A 19,430-nucleotide genomic window follows, 5' to 3' on the forward strand; every position below is an offset into this window, starting at 1 on the left:
TGTTGCCTGGTCATTTGTCACAAGCATCGTTAAAGGCATGAAACCAAAATGGGGGCAAGTAGGCATGTGATGCATATTTTTTTTTGAAAGTGTGTGTGGCAAATTACTTGTATAATTAAATAAGTTATTCCTCTTTATCTACAAAAAGTAGATGTTTCTCAGGAAAAAACTGTAATGGAAAAAAAAAAAGGAAAAAAAAGGATAACATATCATGATGTTGGTACATTAAGCAAATGTGTAGCAGTATTATTATGACACGCAAATTCGTGAAGCGTTCCATATTTTTTTAAAGGAGGCTGTAGCGACGTGGGGGTTGGCCTGTTCTCCCACGTGCCTGGTGACAGGATGAGGGGGAATGGGCTTAAGTTGCGCCAGGGGAGTTTTAGGTTGGATGTTAGGAAGAACTTCTTTACCGAAAGGGTTGTTAGACATTGGAACAGGCTGCCCAGGGAAGTGGTGGAGTCACCATCCCTGGAAGTCTTTAAAAGACGTTTAGATGTGGAGTTTAGGGATATGGTTTAGTGGGGACTGTTAGTGTTAGGTTAGAGGTTGGATTCGATGATCTTGAGGTCTCTTCCAACCTAGAAATTCTGTAATTCTGTGATATTACAGGATATAGATGGAACTGTTAATAGGTCATCATAAAACCATAACAAAAAACTCCTGCTGTTTAAAATATGATATTTCAGTTTCACACTTTTTAGAAAAACTTTTTAATAACTAAGTAATTATTTTTATGCAATATATAAGATTGTTTGATGTCAGTCTGGCTTGGACAAAATAGCTTTTTGTCATTTTTATTGTTTGTTCCTGAGAAAATAAAGTTACTGCCAGCTGTCTAAACCAAGAATAAGGCACAGTCAGAGGTTTTAAAAATCAAATTTCAGCATGGAATCATTGTGATGAGTGTGTTGTTCAATTTCACTTTGTCAGTTGAGGTAAAACACTGCAATTGAATCAACAGGAATACATTGCTGTATTTCAAGAGTTTGTATTATAAGGTGATTCACAAAGAATCAGCCTGCTCCACAGAAAGTACAGGCACTTCTAGGTGTCCAAAGTGTTGCATCTCTAGATGTTAAAGCGTCTCCAAAGTCCACAAGCACAGCTGTGTAGAAATTTTTGTAGCATAACTCTTAGCAGTAAACCAAGCATCATTGTGACTTCTGATAAAAAATGTAACCTTGATGCATATGCTGATCATCTTAATTCAGGAGAAAGTTCCTTTTGTCTCCTTGAATGGTGCAGTTTCATAAAATTAATGTATTGAGGAAGGCAGATCAAGAGGGAAAAAAAAAAAAAAGAGAGAAAGAGAGTGGCATAACAGTGAACAGAAATTTATTTTATTTATTGATTTATTTATGGGGGTTTATATAGGAATTCACGACAGGACTGGCTGAAAGAGAGTGAGGAAGAAAAAAGAAGAGAAAGTGAAGTGAGAAATACAATGGCAATGAATAGTAAAGCCACTGAATAATTCCACTGAAAATAATAAAAATAAAAGCAGCATCAGAAAGAAATAAAAGAAGGGGAAGAAAGATGGAAATTTATTTTGTCATTGACGGTACAAGGATATCTAACTTCTTAAAGAGTTTCTCACCACACATTTAGGTCATGAACTGAAAGCCATAGCCAAGATGATACTAGGAATGCCTGTAGATTTAGAGTCTCTCAGACCTTTAACTTTCTTAGGAAAGCAACATATGATGTCATGAGAAAGTATTTTATAAAAAAAAAAAAAAAATGTTGTTACCAAAAACTTTGTCGACCTTGTCACCATTAGTTGTGATTTGTTTATTAATATTCCCTATACTGCATATTTGTCTCAAGAACAGCTTTGCAAGTCATGTATCAGATGCAGAAACCTTTGTAAGTTTGGAGTACAATGGAATTAATGTTCTAAATACATTGGGTTGAGGGGGGGCAGAAGTATTGCTGAAAGCATCAGGTTAAGAAATTCCTTTGTGAATTTCTCTTTCATTTTCTACTCTCCTTTTTTTTTCTCCATTTTTTTTTCCTGTTTGATTCAAACAAAAATTGTAAAGCAGCTGCTTCTGTACTGTCAGAAAATACACATGAGAGCAAAAATGAGAACCAATAGTGAACAAGGCCAGAGTTTCAAGCTGACTATAATAAAAGTCCCCTGCTATTGCAGAAACAGCCCTATTGACTTTGGCAAAGGTTTTCCCCAATTGTTTACAAAATGTTTCTTTTCTTGATTCTATTATACTTTGATGTTTTCTGAAATAGTGTGCATAATATCTCATTTTAAGTTAATCTGTTTGCTAATCCTTGGAAAATAAAAATAAATGAATTGAATAAATGTAATATCACTTGAATGTCTTTGGCATTTTAAGTTATATTAAATTAGTCGAGGTCATTATCAAGGTGTAAAACCTTGTATGAGAGGTAGAAGTTCCTTAATATACTGTTTTTGCCAATTGTAGTCTGAGAGAATGCTTAAACCTTACTTCCATTAAATGTTACTCACCACTTACTTATGCTTGAAAATCACATGAAAGAAAAATTGAAGTGATAGGTAACTATACCGTCATCTGCTTTCCTTAGTGGCTAAAAATTCAACATTTTGAAAACACAAAATACATGTAAATATCTGCAATCCACTCAAAACTGTGATTAGCTCCATGTGTGGATATGATGTCAAGTCTCTTCTGGGTTGTTTTATTTCTAATATTATATAAACATCTCATTTCTTAATTAGGTTAGTTTGCTCACTGTGTTCATAAAGTGATTAGAAACTGTATAATTGCAAATATAAGTATCTCAGGTAGCCGTCTGAGTAAGCTGTGAATCCAAAGGACTATTTGCCCTTTAATTTTTCCATTTCTTTATGAAGAGGTGAAATGCCAAATGAAACTACACGAAGCAGGTTCAATGTCAATATTCATTCTGTAGCCCCACATACTATCAGGCCATGAGAGGCAAACCCTTGCAGGCTCCCAGCATCTTGTCCTCATACAGGTGTGTAGCAAAGATAGAGAGGGAATAGGTAACTATAGCTGCCGGCAAGTTTTAGCTACTAAATATAAGTTGTGTTTGTGGTTCATAGCTTTGGGATGAATGTGAGAAAACATGATTTTCAGCAAAACCAGTTAAAAACACTTTTGTTTGCTTTATATGAAAATTATTTAAAAATAAGTAATTAAAAAAAAAAAAAAAAGTCCTCACGGATTGCTATGCTTTGTATGTACCTAGTAAGGGTAATCTGCCTTTTTTTAGGCCGTGAAAGATAGCCAAACTTGTACTAAGCCAAACTTATAGCCAAATATATCCAATCAGCACAGATATTTCACTTTAATCATGTGGAGAGCATCAAATGCACAGAACACTGGGTGAAAAGAAGTCTCAAATTGTTTTCTTTATAGTGATCTGAAATCCAGATCATGGAATTGCTTAGATTGGAAAAGACCTTCAAGATCAGTAAGGTCAACTGTCAACCTGACCTACCAGCTGCCATCACTGAACCATGTCCATTAGTGCCATGTCCATATGTCATTTAAATGCCTCCGGAGATGGGGGCTCCACCACTTCCCTGAGCAACCTGCTGTAGTGCTTGATCACCCTCTCTGTGAAGAAATTCTTCCTACTTTAAACTTCTCCTGGTGCAATTTGAGACCAGTACAATTTGGCCAGGAATGTTCTCCCATGCTCTGGTGAAAATTCACACTTCTCCTTTCTACACATCCTACGTAAAGTTCCCATTTTGGCATTAGGGATCATAAGTCCAAAGACTATCCCTGCCACTAAGCTAGCAACTTTATTTATTTATTTTTATTTTGTAATGCCTATTGCATAATATTCCATAGAATAAAACAGAAAATTCCCTTGGCTAATTTTGTGTCTGTTGAAATAAATGTGGAAATCCTGTAATAGTTGCTATACATATTTTTCATATATGCTGGAGGAGTGAAAGAAACTAATTTGAGATGCTGTGAACTTGAGAAAGAAGGCTCAGTAACAGTATTTAAAGAGGCTTTTAATTCACATTTCAGTTTGTAATAGTATGCTGTTTTTTTTCCTGTTATATAGAAAAAATGTTGCAAAGACAATCTCTTATTTCTACAAATTTTAATTTTAAAAACGTTTAAATTCAGAAAGTAGAATTTCCTGTCTTTGTTTTCCTTGCCCTAATCTCCTGCTCCAAGTGAATAGCCAAGTGAATAGTTTTGTTACACTTATGTAGAAGCCTTTAGTCATTTTTGGTTTTACTGTAACCACAGTAAGTGGTTACTTATATTCATACAGGTGCCTGCAGTAGGTTTCAGGTTCTTTGCTGGAAATAAGCCTCATATCGTGATATATTTCTCCTAAACCAATTTCTCCAGAGTCTTACTGTTATGATTTACCTGCAAAAGCTCTAGTGCTCAAATCAGTGGAAACTACTGTGTATGCATACAAAAAATTGATTGTTTTAAACTGGGCTTTACCAAAACTGAGGTGTTTACTGGAAAGGTCAACAACTTTTCAGCCTCACAATAATAGAGAATATTTGCATTTCAGTAAGCTACCTGACCATTAACATTATTTATTTCTAATAGTGAATCATGTATATGAAAATACGAGCCAGAGGTTGGGCCAGGTATTATTTTATTAACATGCATCATGGAAAGACAAGAAAAAAATGTCATACATCAACGTAAGAGGCTTTTATTGCTCTCTGTTGGGTCTTCAAAGATCCTGCAGTTTCTGCTATAACACTATCTTAAGACCTTACATGTTCCAAGCTGTGCTGGGACACTTGGAGCCAGCAGGGTGCTTGATGCTACATGGCTGGTATATTGCAGCTAGCTAAGAACCTGCAGAAATGTTTTTTTCTGTTTTGGAAGTGCTAACCTTTTCATCCTATCAAAACATAACAAATCAGTATGCAGACTACTGCAGTATTACGCTCATCACTCTGGTACTCTTTTATTCTGAAACTATGGGTGATGAAAATAGTTTAGAAAAAGTAGCATAACAGTTTTTACTGAGGGGTACCACAGACATGATTAATTTTCATAGCGTTCATAGCAACCTAAAAAACCACCACCAATAACAAAAGCTGCAAGAAAACAAACAAACAAACAAAAAAACAGTGAGAATTGTAATAAGAATAAGCTTAGCCTCAATCCTCTATGCTTCAGCTGACTGCTGTCCAGGACTGTGAGTACATGCTGCAGTAGCTTGCTGTCATTGACCTCTCTGCCACGGGTTGTATAGGTGGTGGTGTTCAAGCTATCTGTTTAAAATGTGTGCAAAAGTTGGGACAGGGCACACAACTGACTTTCTGCTGGTTAGTGAAGTAGTAATTGTCAGCTGAGATGTGGTCATATTAAAAGCAATTCAAGTATGGAAGAATTTTTGAACTTTTACTCAGTCTCATACCTGAAGATCTAATAGACAAGATAAATAAATAATTAAATATATATATATATCAAAAAAAGGCTTTTATGTTCATCTTTATATTCCTGGAAATCTATGTTCTGCCAATTTTAACCAAGGATAGATGTAATGTTTATATGTTTTACTTTCTCTGTAAAAATTTCTCTTTCTTTAGAAAGAGAAAACAAGTATATAATGTAGTTCCAGAGTATGACACACTGAAATATTTGGTTTCTTCCAGAAAAAAGTAGATTCAGCATTTAACTTGCTCTTGTATGTAGATATGAATCAAACACCCTTCTTGAGATTGTGAAACCTATAAACCTATAAATATGAGTGCTGAAGTGTTTCTGCTTATTTTAGCAGTAAACTGTTGACAATGATTTTACACTTCCCTTGTACATTTTGAGGAATTATGTGGAAAAAATTACTCATGCTCTACTGATGACTAAGAATGGGAAATGATTGATTTCCATATTTATAAATACAAACTTTATTGAACAGGCATACAGTGTTGAAGTCTATGTTATGGATTCAGAACCATCTTTTTTTTCTTTCTTTTTTTAAATGAACTAACAAGCAACATGTATGATAGTTTTTTTTTTAATGGTAAAAGATGTAGAAATGGTAAAAGATGTAGAACTGTATCTTAATGTATTTAGTAAATAAATGAAAATTTAGAAAATGGTCTATCTTGGTTACATTTTGGTAGTTCTGCATTCTGTTCTGTAAACAGAGACCATTTAAGAAATATAATTTCTTAGGAGTGTGGTACTTCCCACCCAAAAGGAGGATGAAGTAATGAATTATCAAGCTTCTTGCAATCAGAGACAAATGTGTTTTGTAATGGAATCTGGAGAAGCACTCCAAACAGTTTCTTTCTTTACATTGCTAATTTGTGATAGGTAATAGGAGGTCCAAACAATGTACACTTTAATTTTAAAATGGTTTATAGGCCACTTAGAAAAGAGTCTACCTTCAGGGGCTTAGAAATAATTTGTTCACCTGCTTTTCTTACTAAATGATCTGCAGAATATTGCTGTAATTATCTCTATCAGAAAAGAAGACAGAGAGAAAAGTCTAAAAAGATGCACTGAAAGGTGCTTGTTTAAAAAAAAAAAAAAAAAAAAAAAAAAAAAAAGATGCTTTCCTGTCTTTGGATTTTTGTATTTGGAATTCAGGGGAGAGCAAAGACTTTCATATCTTTCCATCTGGCCAGGATGTGATGAAGCATTTTGTTTCATGCTTGACATTTTTTATAAATACGTGTATGTGCTGGGTATTTTGCAGGAGCTTCAGGATGGCATTGGGCGACAGCAAGCTGTTGTCAAAACATTGAATGTAACTGGTGAAGAAATTATTGAGCAGTCATCAACAGCAGATGCTAATGTGCTGAAGGAACAACTGGGAAGTTTGAATACCCGGTGGCAGGAGATCTGCAAACAGCTGGTAGAGAAAAAAAAGAGGTAGGTTAAAAGAGAGCAAAAATATTGTGAAACAGTTTTGGCTATATTAGATTTGCTTCAGACTTAAAAGTTCAAAAGAACTCTCTCTTAATGCTTAGTGTTTTTGTATTCATAAGAAATTGTTAGTAATTGCATTTCACATCTTTAATTCTTCTTTTCTACTCATTGCTATCAGTGGCCACCACTCCCTTCCATACTCCACATTTTTGTAATTTCAGTCCTAATGCTGAACAACAATAAACAAGCATACATTATTTCTTGATTAAAAGTGGGACAGATTGGAGCTTCATTTCCACAATTTACAGTTGATTTAGCATCTCTCTATTTAATAGTATGTCATTAAAATATATCTCTGTAATACTAATAATACCTTATGTAATTGATACAGTTAATCCTCCTATAATTCACTTCTCATCTTCAATGCCATTAATATCTGCATTTCATTCAGGTTAGATAAAAAGAATGGATTGGTTAATTTAATGTTATTTATAGTCACTTCCAGATCAATTTGGTTTTCTCTTGCAGTCAGAACAACCTGGAGCATTTGAGTTACAGATAATAACCAGAATGGTAGAATTGGCAAAGCTTTCTTCAAACTTTTTTTTTTTTTTTTTTTTAAGCATACTCCTTATTGAGTGCTAGAGATTTGCTAGGAGGATGAGTAGCGTGCAATAGTTTTGTTATTTCTGGTGCTATTTTTTTGTGGTTTACAGCTGTGGGGGGCAAAAGCTGTGAAAATGCTCGGGATGGGTAGTGTCCTGAAAGGTTATTGTTGAGTTTAATTGTGATTAAATTTTCACTTGGAACTCATTAAAAGCAGGCGGTGCAACGAGTTAGCTACAGCTGTCATGGCACTTTAAATGTTTCTTTCTGCTGTATCTCCAGGTGTTGATGGTAATTACACAAGGGAGTCCTTTGCCTTTATTTATTGCCCTAAAAGCTGTTCTTTTGTACAACTGAAATCCATCTGTGTTTCTAATCTTTATCTTGTTAAGTAAGTGCTAACACTTACAGAACAATAACACATCATTTTAATAGCCCCATAAGCTGCTGTGGTAACACTGAATGGAGAGATTGGTGGTTGAGCTTTGAGAATATAAAATCTGTCCTTAGTTCTGGTAAACATAGCTATTGTGTTCTACCTCATTTATCAACAAAAAGACGCATTTCAATGCCGTTTTGGCTCGAGGCTGTGTTAACAGTCTGGAATTTTGGGGCAAATCTTAAAGTTTAAGGAAGTCTAGGGTCTCTTATGTGGGAATAATCCAGTTATGTTTCCCCAATGATCTTAAATAAGCATCCTTTTACCCACACCCATTCCTCCTTTTGATCTGTTTGGTTTGCTGACTGTTTTGTGATTGGTTTGTTTTCCCCTGAAAGACACTTTGTGTAATATTGAGTATTGTGGCTGCACAGACCTAGGTTAGTGTATAGATTGCCATATAGTGAACATACAGTGTTGTGCTAAACTGATATAAAAGCCTCTGATGTACTGCTGTGGTGAGACCTGTGTGCATCAGAATGGAGGATTTTATGCTTGTGTTTAGTGCCTGGTCTTCCTGGCTATGACAGATCTGCCGGACCTGCTCCCAGATCTTAGAAGCAAATCCTACAATCCTACTGTCACTCTAGCTGCTGCCTCAGAGAAGGTACTAGTTTTTTTTTGTTGTTGTTGTTTGTTTGTTTTTATATTCACTCCCACGATCTGCATTTTCAAAAGAAACAGCCGTAGGTGACAGAAATGTCTGGTGTGCTCTATCTAGGTCTCATCCCAGGCAGGAAAAGACAAACACATCTTTATGTTGCTTTGTTGGAATGAGATTTGCATATCTTTTGTGCTTTGACATCTTTCAGTTTTTGTTCTGATTAGGTTTGGGGTACATTCAGGTTCTTTTTTTTTTTTTTTTTTAAGATCTGAATCCCGTTTCACCCAAAATGTCTGCTTTGTTCTTAATGAGAAAATTAGGGCAAACAAGAAAGGCTGAAGTGGCCTTTACTTGCCACTTCGTGTGTCATCACTTCTTGCTCACTCAGACTTGCTTACCACCACCTATATGTGTGTCTTAGTATAGGTTTATACAGGAATCGTTCTTATGAGACTATTGTTGTGTACATACAGTTGTGAGAAACAATCTGCAGCCAATAACACAGTCTCAGGAGAGGATCTCAGTGAAGTAGTATTTTTATTCATGATTGCAATGGCGGGCATGCTGCAAGCAGAAGCTCAAAGTAAAAGTATATCATAACTTTATATTCCCTATTACCTGATGCTTAATTCCTCCTTGATTTCCTCAGTGGCTCAGTACTACAGGTTCACACACTACTCAATGCTTATTACTGTTATAAATGAAATCTCAGCTCAATCTGAATTTAGTAATATTTATAAAAGGAATATTTATAAAAGGTATTGATTCAAAGATTGAAGCCAAACTTATCTTTAAGTGGTATATTCTTTATTGCAGCACTGGATGCACGGGGGATCTCTCCTCCTATCGTGCATGTTCGAAGTAACAAACTATCTCATATTTATACAGCAAAACATGAATATTCTATTAATGCCTATACATATTCATTATCTAAACCCGCCTACTCTCGCTTCGAATGTTAATTAGCTTATCAGTCCCTGCGCTTGCGCAAAGCCTCCCAAGAATTGTGCGCCGGGGTCTTTGGGACATGGGCAGTGGTCTTTGGGAGGAAGACCGTAGGTCTTCCTTGTGATGCAGTTTTCACCTTTTGCTTAAAAGAATGCCAGGTTGGCTGACTGTTGTTTCCCAAGCTGCAGAAATGCCAAGTTGGCTCAAGTTGTCTCAAGTTTCAGCCTAACTGAGGGTTGGCAGATAACAAGATGTCATCTATTTTGTTCTCATTAATTTTTAACCACAAGATTTATTCTATCCTAAAGTGAGTTTATACAATATCAGTATAAAAGACAAGTAAACAGCACTGGGTGTGCGGTGAGTCTATGCTCCACTAACCCGCACACACGAACATCAAACATTACCATGGCTTTTACATACTAAACCCGAGTACACCTATACATGTGTACAATCAGAAAAGATAACAAACAATCCTTTAAGTTTCATGACTTAACAGTCTCCATTTTCCATTCCTTTTGCAGCAGAGGGGCCGATGGCGTACCAGTTGGATCAGTAAACGAGCCCACAGCTCCCTCACTGTCTGGCAGACCACATGTTTCTGACTGTGGTCCCACATGTCTCTTTAAGGCCTCGGATATTGCTCGCCAGGTGCCGAGCAATCCCCCTGCAACCTTGTCAGTTTTAGTTGCAGAGTCCCACACCTTGACCTCAACTTGGTCCCATATTTCAGGATCATAAACTGTCCGATCCTTAATAAGGAGAATAAGCTGTAAGGTTACCAGTCTTTGTTTCCAAGGACGTATGATTCCCCATAATGTGCAACTGCTTACCAGCAAGGGGCAACTGTGTGCGTGGGTCCGCTTCTCTCAGCTCGAGCTTCTCTCCAGCTCCAGGGCGCCTATTTCCAGCGACTTTCTGTACGAGCTTCTCTGAGCGGTTTGCTGAGTTGGGCCAAACCTATCTTCATGAGGCAATCAATGTGCCTGTTCCCGCCCTCGTCTCCATTCTGCTAGCCTGTTCCTTTTCATTCCTTCTTTCTGTTTCTTTATTGGTGACATAACTTCATTATATTGTGTTGCTTTTTTTTTTTTTTTTTTTTTAATCTTGAGGGCAGGTTCTCCTCTTATACCCTTCTCCCCACAGCAGTCCTTTTCAAAGACAACTTTTCATTGGTCAAACAACTTTGAATATAACAACAAACACCCAGAAACTTCCATGCCTTAACAGCTGGAAAACAAGAGAACCAGCTGGAGAACAAAAACCGGAGACTGCATGGAGTCTCCTGAACCACCCTTCTATGTTCCCTCTAAACTCTTTTATATTCCTGATGGCCTTGTCGTTAAGAGTCTAATGTTATCATCAACTACGGTGCTTGCCCACCCCCATGGCCACACTCCCAAATCTCCCCCTTCTTTATTAATATCAACCATTACCACTCCATTCCACACCATCAACACTGATGGTGTTTGTAGGCTCAAAATGTAGAGGCAGCCAAAAAAGGCTACAAAATTGTGGGTAGCATCAGTGAAGGTATTGAGAACAAAACCAAGTGTTGTTTTGCTGCCATCAGATGTTGTGGCATGCTCACTTTTGGTAGTATGTGCAGGTGTGCTCTCTGCACGTCATAAAGGGCATGGTAGACTTACAAAAGAGATAAGCAACTAAAATGAGCCAGGGTTTGGAGTGGATGCTTTGTGACCAGAGACTAAGAAGCTGAGGATCTTCAGTCTGGAGGGAAGTCTCAGGAGGGATATGACCTAGGTTTACAAAATTGAAGTAGTGGGCAAACTGAATGTGGAACAACACGTTGGGGAATTCACTTAATTCCCCAATGCCAGGACTAAAAGGTAGTTGATAGAACCATAACAGATAGTAAAACCACGTTAGAAGTTACTTTTTTACATTATGGTTTCTGAGGTTTGCTGGCCACAGAAGGCTGTGGAGGAAGATATTATGACTCAGCACTGTAACATCTTTTGTCTAATGACAATGGATTCTGGTGTTGTATGAGGTGAATAGACAGAAGAAAGTGGACAAGTGGACAGTCTTCTGCGTTCCCCTTAATTAGCATCTCTTATTAGCAATGTTGGAGGCAAACTGTTGGGTTAAATATTCTGACACACTCAGGCACTTTTTATGTTCTGATGCACATGGTCTCTGGGCTTTGGGGAAGAGGAGGGGGGATCTACATACAGATTCTTTTTATTTTTTTTTTTTCTCCCCCACACACACTTTTTTTTCCTCAAGGATACACTGTTAAACTACTGGTCTACTATTTGTTCTGAATTAGAACATATTCTATATGAGAATATATGACTACATTGAAGAACATGATAAATTTAAAATGTTTCCTATAACCATAATGAATCCAGTGATTGTTTGATTTGAAAAGATTGATACATGATATGATTCTGAGAGTTCCAGCATGTCAATCCAGTTTTCATAAGTATTTTGGAATAAATATTAAATGATCTGCTGAATAAAAATGGTAAAATAGATCAAAACCACGGAATTCTATAAATAACAGAAGCTGATTCAGATCACTGGGCACTAATGTTAATCTTGGTGGTAGTCTGGCTCATTAAATGAATGTTAATTATTTTGACCATAAAAGGACCACTTAATTAAAACCAGACAAGAAAACAAACCAGCCCTCAAATCAATTTGAAGAAAAAACAAGCTGTTTCAGTAAAAACAAGCTGTTTTTGTTGTTGTTGTTGCTGTTGTTTGTTTGTTTTGTTTTTAATGTTTGTATTATTATTTTTTAAGTTTTAACAGGTCAGATGTTGACCCAAGGCAAAGCATAGACTTAAGGCTGGCGTTGAGTCTCCTTTCTTTGGTATTGAAGATCAAGACGTTGTGTTTGAATTATGTTTGTGTAGGATGTTATCCTTCAGTTGCCTTTATCAAACAGTTTCAAAGCTGTAGAAGTTTGAATTCAGTGCTTAATGTTTCTGTATCCTGCAGTCTAATCCATCCAGCTAAGAATTAGATGAGAATGTAATTTTAGGACATGTAGTCATTTTATCTTACTGCAAACTTCAGAATAGACCAGGCAGTTGAATAAAGTGAAACTTGATTGAAAGCCTGATACACTGATAGTTAGCAAATTGGGAATTTAATTGAGTTTTGGTTAACACTTTGCTGCAAGCAGCAGCAAACCTTAAGAGTTTGGAGAAGTTTGAGTTTGTGCTCTAGAACAGTGTTAAAGAAAAAAGGGAGAATTTTGGAGATGGGGAAGTTGCAATAGCTTCTCGAAAAATGCTACTACTAACCATAGACAAGAGAAAGTGAAAAAAGATCTGTTTCTTCCTCTTCATACTACAGCAATCATATCGACAATCAAATCTTGTAAACTGCACCATCATAAGATTTCTCAGCCTTTTTGTCCCCTGCCACGTAATACCATAATATGGCATCAGGCCATATTGTGCTGTGTATGTTGCATCATGTAGCTGGGATTTGGAGGCAGGGCCTCCAGTGGGCACTTTGGGGCTCTCAGGAGCTTAAGTGGTGACAGGCCTCAGGGTTATGGCTGCAGTTCGGTGCTTTGCCTTTGATCATACTGCAGGACCACGTGGGCCAGGCAGAACAAGTCTAGTGATCACATATCAGGATGAGAAGCAACATCTCACATATGAGCTTGGTATGGTGAAGGCTCATAAATGATTTTTTTGACGGACATGTGTAACACTGGTGCTGGCTGGTATTTTCCATCTTTGTTCAACAATTTGTTGTGTAATTTTTGAAAACAGATGCCCAGGAATTAGATTTCTTATCTGTTTCAGCAGTAATCTGTATTTTGTTTATGTATTCATCACAATCTGATCTTTTTTTTTCCAAATTGGATTGAATGGAAGAGAATTTTTCATTATTTTAGCTGCAATATATTTGCACTTTTAATGAGCTTGAACCTGCAGACTGCCTATTCAGATCTCTGTTCAAGCAAGTTTGAAGTACTTACTGAAAGAGTGACAGAACAAAGGCTCTTGACCAGAATACCTTCAAATACTTTTCTGAGTATAAATATACAAGCTTTCTGTTCTAAGCCAACAATAGTTACTATAAAGTATAGTTTTTAATAGATTTGGTACCTCACATTCATTGAAGTGTTTTTGTGGTTTTGTTTGTTTTTTTTTTTTGCCACAACACAGTAGCTACTGTTGGTAGGTTTCCTTCACCTGAGCACTACATGTATGGAATGCTGTGATTAGTTTTTCACTGCAATTTAAAAGATGGTTTACAGATTAAGAAAGTTTGTGACAGTTAAATCAATAAATATATTTTTTTCTTTCATTGAAAAATATTACTAGTATAAATTTACATTCTGTTTACATGTGGTGTTGTAGCTGAACTTGCTGCTGGTATTAACATTTGGGTTTCCTGAAATTTCTGTGATATTTTTAATTTCAATTAGTTTATAAAGATCCTTACTCAAATGCAGCACATTTGCACATTCCCTAGATAAAGAAAGAAAATTAGTTCTCTCTTGGTAAATATTTTCAGTAAACTGCCAACTTACTGTTTTGGTGGCTTTTTAAATTTTCAGTAATAGCCACTAAATGGACTAATCCCTTGTCTTAGAAACACCATAAATAACAAAATCAACAGCTGAACATTAAAAAACCAACCAAACAAACAAAAAAACCCTACCTGGACATTATTGAAGTGCAATGGAGAAAAGTCACTAGCAAATGCAGATCTGTTTCACTCCTGTGATTGCATGTTTTCTGTCTAGCTGACACCTCCCAAATAAGTCCAACATCACATGTGCAGCTAAACCCATGAATGTCTGATGTGTTTCACAAACTATATGGGTTGCTATGGTATTGGTATTGCATTAGTGATTATGAAAAAAACACGTGAGCTGCAATATGGATTTCATATAGCTTCTAGACACTGTAATCAAAAAATATAAGCTTACTTGAAACAGGAAATTAATGTTTATGTAATAGTTAACCATTATAACTAAGGATTAATGATAGTCAAAAATGTACCCAGGGTATTTTGCAGACTGACAAGATTTTGTTATTAATTCCATATCATACTGTTAGGAAAACTAGCTCTTTTATTTAATTTAATTTACTACCTAACATTTAAATATTGAATATACTGAGCATGTGAGTCTCCAGAAGCAAAATGTATATAGAATTTGTACAAGCATCTGTGCAGTCAGAATAGCTGACCAAGGGGTTCCCATGAGTTTAGAAATACAAATAGCAAGCTGTGGTGTTTTAGTACAGAAGTCATAAAGTAACATGCCAGAGAATAGGCACATGGAAGACCAAAAGTTACATATGAAATTCTGTTCTCCTCTAAGCTGAGAATTTTTTATCAACCATGGTGGATTATGTTTCAGTATTAATTAAATAGATCATTTCCTAACTGTGAATTAGTTTAAAAGTTTTTTGGGGAACTCAGGTGTGATTTTAAAAGATAGGTAGTGATGTGTATGTAACAGTATGCAGATCTGTGCTGGAGATGAATCTGCCTTGCTCCTTAGGGCCGGCTATTGGAATTAAATTCCTACTCATCTGCTTATCCAGCAAGATGTGTTCCCAACTGCTTTCTTGAGAGCTGCTCTGTATGTGTTGATAGACAACTGGTGGCTCATGCTCCTTGTTTCGGTTTGTTTAGGCTCAGATTTGGAAGTCCATAACAACCTACTGTTAATTTGTCATTGCAGTCATGAATTTAAACGCTTAGAAATTTCAGGTATCGGTTGCTCCAAATGTAATTATGGTGGTAGAAATCAGCTTGTTCTAAAGCTGCAAGCAGTCATCTTGTTCTAAAGCTGCAAGCAGTCATCGTGTTAAAACTTTTTATGTGATTAACTTGTTCAGCATTAGCTGAATAAATAAATAAATAGCTGAATTAAGAGTGCTTTATTTTTGTGGCTTGCATAATATGATGCTTGTCATGCAGGATGTTATTTATAACAGAAGTAATGTTCTAGCAGGCCAAGAGCAAATTGTGAAGTAAATTATGAAGTGCACCTGCAGCTTCCATTAATTGTGATGGACCTTTTAATTATTATCCTACATACTCTTCATGACTGGGATAAAAAGACAGAACACTTTTTTGGTCTAATTTCTGAAAACATTCTGTGCTCATATGCATGAGCATATATGAGGGAATATGAGTCAGAGTGACAGTGCACGATGCTTAACACACGTGCGCATTTCCTAGATGAGCAATATGATGCTTGTTTGGAGCAGCCTATTACCCTGTGCTGGCCAGTGGTGACCCACCCCAGAAAAGGCCAGGGTCTGGCTGGCCCTGGGCCTGGAGGGGAGGAAGGCCAAGTTCATTTCGTGTCCCACCTGCTTCCTCTCTCTGGTCCTGTCCCACTCGTAGAGGTGCCTGTTGGTGCCTGCAGGCATGAGTGCAGTGCCTTGACCTGCTTCTGTCCCACCAGATTAGGTACATGCAGCTTGTTACTGCATAACAGGGTTAAACATAGATCTGAATCCTTTTTTTTTTTTTTTTTTTTAATATGACATACATATGCATATATAACAAATTATAAATTCATAATAAAAGTATATAACAAAACTGCTTGAATATATTTATGGCATGGAGTCACCCTGTCTCAGTTTGCTACAATGGTACTCCAGTGCTGCTAAAGACTGGAAGAACAAACTGAAAAATGTCTCATCTACACTGCATCTTAATGAGTCAGGTTTGCTGATGGCTTTACAGTATGAATAATTCTTGTAAGAAGACCCATCTAGCAAACTTCCCTCTTCTCTCCTCAGAGCAAATTAATTACCTCTGTGAGAAATCTGCTGCCAATGGTCAGAAGGCTATGGCCAAACTTGAATTTAAAATGGTTTAAATTCAGTTACCTAGCTGATCAAATAATTATTTCTAAAAAACTGCAATAATAATAATTAAAAAATCATTGAAAAAATACAATAGTAACATGCATTGCAAAATTCAATACAATTAAATAAATGATCTTCTCAATGAACATTTCATTTATATATATTAATAACATCATGGATTTCAAAAATAGATATTTTCTCTTTTGCAGTTACAGCATAACAGAAAACATAACATAGAGCTGTTCTTGAAGACAACAGTATGTTTAGAAGTTGCAGTATTAGTTTCTGAAAGTACCTAAAAATATTGCCAAGAAGTTTTTGCCACAGGAAAATATAGTACATGTTGGTATGCAGGGTCCACCTGTGTCAGTGCATCTTTTCTCTAGCAATATAAGGAAATCTCAATCTTTAGAGTGTAATTTTTCTGTTGGGAAAAACAAACAAACAAAAAAACAAAACAAAACAAACAAACAAACAAAAATCAAAAAACAACACATATATAAACCATTAAAAAAAAAAGAAAAAACAAAAATGTTTTGCCTAAATAGCTTAAGTTAGGGGATGGGTGGAGATGGGGATGCAACTTAGAGATGCTGTGCTTTGCACCCTTCTTTATGCCTTTCTCCCAAGAGCTGCTGATCCCGCGAGGCAGTGGCTGCCTGTATGAAACTGCAGAGCCTTCTCTCACTGTGTGGCTGCAGATCCTGAGGAACCTTTATTCTGTTGGGACATACCTTCACTGCTCCCCTCTGCACATCCTTCAAACTCTTAGATGTGTGGTTATAGCCAAAGTAATAAGTGGTTTGATGTTTGTCAGTTCTTATTTTCTGGAATTTTCTTAAACCTCTTGGGTTTTTCCAGCAGGCCAGTTTTATTTAGTCTTTTTATGCCTCTATGGTGTCTAATTCTAATTAGACATAAAGAATAAAGACCTTCTCTCCCGAGCCTTGGAAATCTGGGCTCAAAGTTACCTGTTTGACTCTGAAAATTTTGCTTCTGAATTTCTTTGGGCTGTAGAGTACCATTTAATTCAATTCCACACCTAGCAGAATTATGAAATATAGATAGAAGATTTTGGTTTTTTGTACTTTCATACAGTGTACGTGAACAAGAATCCCTTCTCTGCTCATCTGAGGTAGGAAAAACTCCCCCTGTTTTAAATTCTCCTGATTTTTACTTATATTCTTTACACAAACTGGGTATATTTATTGTGGTTGTATGCATGATTTATTACTGAACTTAAAAATACTTAGCAATACATTTTGCACTTTCTGTATAAATATTTTTTTCATCCATAATCACTGCAATTCAATTTCCTGAAAACATTATTAAGGATATTTATAATTTGCAACCAGTATTTCAAGAAGAACTTAGTGCTTTTTTTTTTTTTTTTTTTTTTTAATCTTATCTAAATGCATTGAATTGACTCAGGAAATAAAATACCTAGTAATTAATTGTAGATAAAGAGTTTTAAATATCTTATTCAGTATTATCACTGCTACATGCTTAAATTCTACAAAAATCATTGAACTTGAATGCAAACAAAGAAACATTGCTTCATATTTTAGATGTTAACGGAGAACATTTTTAAACTGTATTGTAAAGAAAAAAAAACTTGAAAGTATGAGCTATTTATTTATAATTATTTGGAAATATCAATATAAAATACTGTTTTATAGTAAGATTTTTCATATCCCAGATATTCACTGCATGTATCATTGAAGTTACTACTTTCTTAGTTATTTTGACCACAAAAGGAAGGATGGATTTAGAGCAAAAGTTGGAGATATTTTGTTAGTCTTTGATACTTGTAAATATAATGGAAACACTTTTCACAATCATCTTTGTTTTGACGTCTTTTTGCCTGCATTTTGCCATCCAGGAAAGATACCCAGAGACTTCAAATATGTGGTGGCTATCATATTTTCCAGGTCGTCTTAAGATTTTGCATGTTTAATGTGTCCAGACTGGAGGATATATTGAAGTCTGGTGAAGAGTATTGTCCTTGGTACTTTACACTTATTTTTAGTCTACTATTTCAGAGTGGGGTTTGTGGAGCCTGTAGAGTGTTTAATCATCCAATATAGCACTTCTGAGGGTGTCTTGTTAAGGAAAAACAATAAACACCAATAAGATGGAAGGCAAGTAAATTCCATTAGTACTTGCTAATTTGGGAGTTGTGTAAAATACTAGTTGAATTACATTCAACCAATATGCTGCTGTATTTATGTTGTATATTTATAATATATATGTTTTTTACATTATATAAATAATACATATTTATAAAATAAATTTAAGAATTACATATTTAATTTTATAATGGTATTCCAACAGCATGATTTTTTGTCCCTCCTCAAAGATATTCACCTATAACAATTCCTTGCTTATAACGTGAAGTCAGATGAAATTTTTACTACGAAATGAAATTCAGCTGATAAGTTTATTCTCCTCTTCCCTACTAGAATTTTCCTAGATGACCAAAACAGAATTCTCCCTGTTTACTTTGTAATTAAGGATGTTATTTGAAAGGAACTTTACAAATTTTGCATTTTTTTTTTTTTTGTCTGTGAAAAAGTAGTATAAGATCTCATTGACAAACTTGGACTTCTTAATATATGGAGAAGTATTTGGGAGTTTTGGATGTATAAACTCCATTGAGAGATATCAATTGTTGGAAATTTCTGTATATCTGTTCTGCTTGAATAAAAGCTTTTAATCTGTAGTTTCTAAGCTGTTTATCAGACAGCAGGTGTGTCAAGCAACAATTGTTTTCAGTATTTTTGTGTTAGGTAACGTGAAGCTGACACTTTTTATTGATTCTCTTTTGCCTGGAGCTTATCCATGTATCTTTTCTAAAGAGTTCTTTCCTCAAGTCAGCCATTAGAAGACATAGTTTCCTAATAATAATAAAAATCTGTAAATAACCTACCTTATATATATATATATATATAAAAAGATGGCATAGTTTAAAATAGGTTTAATTCCCTCTGAATTATCGGTGTTCTGAAGGCACTGACCTCGTGCTCAGTCCTGAGAAGTGGCAAATATGGGAGACCAGAGAAAGTTAAAGACATTTCCATTTTGTTACTGCTTTTTTTTTTTTTTTAAACATTCACAAATATATTAACAGTGATGACCTGATTCTCTGCTAACAACAG

The 19,430-nt window shown here is 35.7% G+C and overlaps 1 protein-coding gene across 14 annotated transcripts in view; it reads left to right on the plus strand.

Moving 5' to 3' along the window:
- Window positions 1–19,430, plus strand: part of DMD (dystrophin) — a 1,220,482-nt gene that overhangs the window by 797,109 nt on the left and 403,943 nt on the right. For all 14 annotated transcript variants that reach the window (XM_068686720.1, XM_068686803.1, XM_068686735.1 and 11 more), the window contains one exon: window positions 6,673–6,848. In XM_068686720.1, coding sequence (XP_068542821.1) covers window positions 6,673–6,848 — 176 coding nt within the window. The remainder of the gene's footprint in view (window positions 1–6,672; window positions 6,849–19,430) is intronic.

This window comes from Anas acuta, chromosome 1, assembly GCF_963932015.1.
Source record: "Anas acuta chromosome 1, bAnaAcu1.1, whole genome shotgun sequence".
NCBI lineage: Eukaryota > Metazoa > Chordata > Aves > Anseriformes > Anatidae > Anas > Anas acuta.